Source organism: Vicia villosa, linkage group LG2 (genome assembly GCF_029867415.1).
Source record: "Vicia villosa cultivar HV-30 ecotype Madison, WI linkage group LG2, Vvil1.0, whole genome shotgun sequence".
NCBI classification, from domain to species: Eukaryota; Viridiplantae; Streptophyta; class Magnoliopsida; order Fabales; family Fabaceae; genus Vicia; species Vicia villosa.
Window position 1 is genome coordinate 155,411,746 of NC_081181.1, and position 6,352 is coordinate 155,418,097.

The following is a 6,352-nucleotide window of genomic DNA, read 5'->3' on the forward strand; positions in this document are numbered from 1 at the left end:
TTAAAATTTTATTCTCGACTTTACTCTAATTCAAAAAGTAAAATCTCCCATATATTAATTAATTATAAATTATTAATATAATTTTTAAAATTGTTTTTATAATTAAATATTTTTTTAATTCCTTCTATGAAAACCATAAACAACCTGATATAAAATCTCTCTTCTTTATAATCTCAACCAACTAAATTAAAATTAAAATAAATTAAAAATTATTAATTATTGATTATTCCGAAAAATATGGATTTAGGGTGTTTCCATGTAAAACAAAATTTCGGATTTTACTCTAATAACAAAATTTTCATATAACTATTGCTTAGTTGTAAACTACCAAGATAATCTAACAAAATCGTTTCCATTATCCAATTATAGTTTTAGTTATTTTCCGTAAAAACCTCAAATTACTTATGATATATATGCAATGGAAAAAATAACTTTAACATATGGATGAAATATTAATCATTAAAAAATAAAGTAATATCAATTACTATTGAATCGCAGAATCAATTTTGCATTATTGCTTAAAATATAAAAATAAAAGCATTTAATAAAAAAATATTTATATGTTTATGTATATTTTTTCTTATAGCATTGACTTACAAAGCCGTCAAAGAAGAAAAAACAATAGAGTGTATATTTTAAAAACTAAATATAGAAATTATAAAAGAAAAACAAATAAAACAAATAAAAAAGAAAAGCTACGTGGGGCCATAAGATTGGTGACCGTAAATACATGCACATGATGAACATCATAGTCAAACCTAAACACATAGTAACAAACCCTTATCCAAACTTTATAAATACACCTTCATTCCTCTAACTTTCTTCACTCATATTCATATTCCTCTCTCATATTTCTCACTCCACCCTTTCATGTGAATGTGAATAGTGATTTCATAAACACATAACGAAGATCAATTTAAGTTTTATAAGCTATGGCCGGAGGAGGTTTCGCCACCAGTGCAGGCGGCGGTCAGTTCGAAGCGAAGATAACTCCCATCGTTATTATTTCATGTATCATGGCTGCCACTGGTGGTCTCATGTTCGGTTACGACGTTGGTGTTTCAGGTTTTTTTCTCAATCCTTAATCATTGTCAAGTTTTTTAAAAAAGTTTTTAAAAACATTATGCTATAAACTGCTGTGACAAAAAGATTTTGATAGTTGCTAATACCGTTATTATTGATTTTTTATTAAAAAAATAAATTGTGATTAATTCATACTACAATAATCTGCCATCAGTATTGCGAAATAATGAAAACTTTTACGCGACTAGCTGATCATTGTTTTTTTCCGGTGGTTGATTTGATTTTCGTTAATCCAAATTAAGAGGTGGATAATGATAATTCTTTCTATTATTGATTATTTTTTTGGAATCTTGGAAAAAAACGGAAAAAACGGTTCACACGGAAATCCAAACACTACATGTGAATCAGTTCCTGAATTTTCTCAACTACTTTTTTATCCATAGGAGAAAAACACTGTCTAGGGATATTTTCGAGATTTCATGTTTGTTTCATGAAGTTCAAACGTTATTCTCGCTCACCAAACCAAACTCGCAAATAAAAATATTTCTTTTATTTAATTTTTTATTATACTTTAGTTTTATTTAGTGCTATTTTTTTATAAAATCAATAAAATTAATTTTTTTAATCATAATTAATGACCTGATATATGTTTTGAATTAAAATTAAAATAAAATAATATTAATTATTTATTTTTATTTTTTTGTGATGGTAGGTGGTGTGACATCTATGCCACCATTTTTGAAGAAATTCTTCCCAGCTGTATACAAAAAGACAGTGTTAGAGAAAGACATAAACAGTAACTACTGCAAATACGACAACCAAGGACTTCAACTTTTTACATCGTCCTTGTACTTGGCCGGTTTAACTTCCACTTTCTTTGCTTCCTATACAACTAGGACTTTGGGAAGAAGACTCACCATGCTGATTGCTGGTATTTTCTTCATTTGTGGAGTTGCCTTCAATGCTGCTGCTCAAAATCTTGCCATGCTTATTGTTGGAAGAATCTTACTTGGTTGTGGCGTTGGTTTTGCTAATCAGGTTTCACTTTCACCCTTAATCTTAATTAATCAATTAATATCAATAATCACATAGATTAATTAGAAAAAACTCGCCGACATATCATATGAAATTTAAATATTACATATTGTATGAAAAATAAGTCATAATGTTTGGCACTTCCAAAGTCTTTGTCATCTATTTTCCAAATATCTATGATCCTATGATAGAGACACTTTTGTTTTTTTTATCTAGATTTTTATAAATATTTTTAGATTCTCTTTCTGACCATGAAAGAGATATTCTGAACCAGAACTCAGTTTTTTTTTTTTTGAATATTTTGAGATCTGTTTTCTTATTTGAAATTTTATTTGACTAGTCTTAAAGTTTTTTTACTTTTAGAATTTAGGAGTTCTGTATTTTTGTACTATCACTGCTGTTGTGTGGACCTTAATTTTGATTCCTTTCAAACACGACAAATAATACAGCAAAGTAATTTTATAATTAATAAGTGTATCAATGATTTTATTTTGTGATTTCATGTTTCACTAATTATTTATTTTAATTAATTTGATTACAGGCTGTGCCAGTGTTTCTTTCAGAAATTGCTCCTTCAAGAATACGTGGTGCTTTGAATATTCTTTTCCAACTTAATGTCACTATTGGCATTTTGTTTGCTAATCTTGTTAATTATGGCACCAACAAGTAAGTTGTACTATATTATATGTGCTGTTTCATTTTTATATTTATTTCAATAAAAACGATTAAGATGATTTATGAGTAATTTATCACAAGTCATTGTCACATTTGATAAATTTTGTCTATTTCAATGACTTTTATCACCACAAATTATAAAAAAAAGTCTTGCACATGTTTTCTAATTTCTTTGGTTATTATGACAATACAGAATCGAAGGTGGTTGGGGATGGAGACTATCTCTCGGTTTGGCCGGTATCCCGGCTCTTCTCCTAACGGTTGGTGCCCTCTTGGTTGTAGACACTCCCAACAGTCTCATTGAGCGCGGTCGTTTGGATGAAGGAAAAGCTGTACTCAAAAAGATCCGTGGCACTGATAATGTTGAGCCAGAGTACTTAGAACTTGTCGAGGCAAGTCGCGTTGCTAAAGAGGTTAAGCACCCTTTTAGGAACCTTCTCAAGCGCAGGAATCGTCCTCAACTCGTCATTTCCATCGCCTTGCAAGTAAGTACTACATATAATCATGTTCTGTCACATTGAAAACAATGTTGTCAATCGCAGATAGCAGAAAATAATGTATTATGAAAATTCGCGCTATAGTGTTGTTATAGCTGCTATTTAACAATACTAATTAATTTTTGTTGTGTTAAAAAACAGATATTCCAACAATTCACAGGCATCAACGCGATCATGTTTTACGCACCGGTGTTATTCAACACATTAGGATTTAAGAATGATGCTTCACTCTATTCCGCGGTGATAACAGGAGCTGTCAATGTCCTCTCCACAATTGTGTCCATTTACACAGTCGACAAACTTGGTCGTCGCATGTTGCTATTAGAAGCTGGTGTTCAAATGTTCTTCTCTCAATTGATTATCGCAGTCCTCCTCGGAATCAAAGTAACTGATCATTCCTCAGATCTTTCAAAAGGCTATGCAATCTTTGTGGTCATCATGGTATGCACATTTGTGTCTGCTTTTGCTTGGTCTTGGGGTCCACTAGGATGGCTTATACCAAGTGAGACATTTCCATTGGAGACACGTTCAGCTGGACAAAGTGTAACCGTTTGTGTCAACTTGCTTTTCACATTTGTGATCGCTCAAGCTTTTCTCTCCATGTTGTGCCATTTCAAGTTTGGTATATTCTTGTTCTTCTCGAGCTGGGTTTTGGTTATGTCTGCATTTGTGTTTTTCTTGGTGCCTGAGACGAAGAACATACCGATTGAAGAAATGACAGAGAGAGTATGGAAGCAGCATTGGTTTTGGAAGAAGTTTATTGAAGATGATTATGATAATGTGGATTATGCTAAGAATAAAAGTAATGGATATGATTCTCAGTTGTAAATTGATGGAATCAGGAAAATAACAAATGAGTATTTTTAGTCTCTAGAGAATACTTATATATATCTAGTTTTTTTTTCTAGTAAGTTATTTTAAGTCAAACATTGTAATCAGAAAGTAAAGATCCTGTTTTGCAAGCTGTATAAGCTATATACGGGAATCCTCTGTTAGATTTTTTTAGAAAAGTTTGTTCAAATTTTTTGTCTATGGAAGAAATAAAATGGATTATTTAGTTTTGCAGCTTACATAATGTTCTATGAATCTATGCTATATTTTGTTGTTTTACTTTGGAAAGTTGGTTTTGTTCATGTGAACCAAAGAATTATGTCTTAACAAACTATCCTCGTGCTGTAGTTTCATCTAATTCAAAACAATTCTTTACAATCAAAAGTAATCAAAAGTTGAAAATGCAGATAAAAATCTGCAAGACAAACCTATAATATATATTAATCAAAAAGGGAATAGTAATACAAGGAAGGACAAAGTTCTGCTTGGCAATCAGAAATGCTTGGAAAAGTAGTACATTACACTTTATCAACCTTTTCTTCAAAAGTATTAAAAATATACAAATTCTCATTTATTAGAGATGCATGTTCCTCTTTCAAGGACTCTAAAGTGCTACTAAGACTTCAAATTTCTCTCTTAAATTTTGAAATCTTTTTCTTTTGAAGAGATGTCTTGTTAAAAGCATTTAAAATATTAACAGGTATTTAGACAATTGGTGGCAGCTCAATGCGCTGAGTCTTTAGTGGCGGACAAGGAACATCTCGCTGCCATGTCCTTTGAGTATGATTTTTATCTAAGTACGGTAAAGCTTCGTTTTTCCGGTTTCAAAATCATTACAGTTTCGCTATAGCTTATGATTCTGAGCTGATTTTGGTTTGAATTAAATACACATGAAGCAATTATGAAGCTAAATTAGAGGATTAGTCCACATGTTGAAGCGACGAGGAGAAGAAAATTCCGCTATCAATCTTGCTTTCTAAGTGTTTGGTGAAATGTCTTCGCCAATTTCTTAATTCTTTCTCTTCTGTTTTTGGAGTTTTCGCTATAGCATTGTTGTTGTGTTGATTTTCTGCTGAGGCTTTGACTTTGGCTTGAGAATTGGTATTGAATTGTTGCATTAACAGTTTATAACTCAGCTTTTTATTCTTCGATTTAAACGTTTATCTAAATTGTTAATAACAATATATTATTACAAAGTAGTATCTGCTATTGGTACTTAAACTGAAGAAAAATGGAAATTACAACAAGCTTTTTTAATTGGACAGGTAGTGAATTATGTGGACAAGGAATTGGAACAAGTATTACTGCGGATCGATACGCTTCTGACGTAATTGTTTTGGCACCGACTCATGAGATCACACGTTTTGTCAACTACCTTCTACGGAACAAAGTAGATCAGAACTTATGCTCATTGTGCAAAGGAGTCTGTGAGTGAATTTTTTGTAATAAGATTATTTCGTAGATATGCTTGTGGGTTCTGGTTTCGGTTTGAAGTGAAGAAGATAGAGATCTGTTTGTTGGTTGTAGTTTCAATTTCAACCAAAGGAGAAAATTCAGATACGATTTATTGATTATTGTGTTTATCTTTTCAATGTTTTATTGGTGATTTTTTTGAATGAGAAACCACAAGGATTGCATATTTTCTATTTCAATGTGATGCTTTTCTATGGTTTAAATGTCTTGGATTATTTGGTGGTATTTTGTTAAGACATCTCGTGGGAACCATACCCTGCTACATTCATACACATTCATACCCTGCTACATAAAGTTGTTTTTTGTTTGTTGTTGAAATGGCTTTTCTTCAAATGGATTCAAACCTTTTCCTGTATGTTCATCTAACACGATGATGGTTGGTGATGTTGTGCAGTTGATGGTTGGTCATGTTGTGCAGATGTCCTTATTCTAATTCTTAATTAGGTTCTATGGCATATAATGATGTGAGACAAAAACTATGAATTTCGAGTTTTGAGCCTATCGGCATTACAAATTGAATGGAATTCTCTACAATGGAGAGACTGATATTCGTTGACACAAAGAAATCATAAAGGATGATGACATTGTGCAAGTACTGCCATGTTTTGAGGAACTTGTCCTACCAAGAATTAATCCATACCCTCATGGTAATTAGCTATATTTGTTTTGTTTTATTGATGATGTTAAAATTGTCAATCTTAGATACTGTAGTTTGTAACTGATTTATTTTTTGAGACATGCTTCTTTTGAACTTCAATTGTGCTTCAAAAGTGAGAAAACTGACCACCACAAACATGACATTGTCTCTTTTGAAAGAG

The 6,352-nt window shown here is 31.5% G+C and overlaps 1 protein-coding gene across 1 annotated transcript; it reads left to right on the forward strand.

Moving 5' to 3' along the window:
- The first annotated feature begins 819 nt into the window (after window positions 1-819).
- LOC131652611 (sugar transport protein 13-like) lies at window positions 820-4,287 on the forward strand. The gene is made up of 5 exons (XM_058922521.1): window positions 820-1,065; window positions 1,736-2,061; window positions 2,600-2,724; window positions 2,927-3,218; window positions 3,372-4,287. The coding sequence occupies exons 1-5, from the start codon at window positions 933-935 to the stop codon at window positions 4,056-4,058; spliced, it is 1,563 nt and encodes a 520-aa protein (XP_058778504.1). The 5' UTR covers window positions 820-932; the 3' UTR covers window positions 4,059-4,287.
- Window positions 4,288-6,352: the final 2,065 nt, after the last annotated feature.

What these genes read in the sequence shown, in the direction of transcription:
- LOC131652611 (XM_058922521.1), top strand. Translation starts at nt 933, where the DNA reads ATGGCCGGAGGAGGTTTCGCCACCAGTGCAGGCGGCGGTCAGTTCGAA. An exon ending in TTACGACGTTGGTGTTTCAG is followed by an intron (nt 1,066 to 1,735) that starts GTTTTTTTCTCA and finishes TTGTGATGGTAG; the next exon opens with GTGGTGTGACATCTATGCCA. An exon ending in GTTAATTATGGCACCAACAA is followed by an intron (nt 2,725 to 2,926) that starts GTAAGTTGTACT and finishes ATGACAATACAG; the next exon opens with AATCGAAGGTGGTTGGGGAT.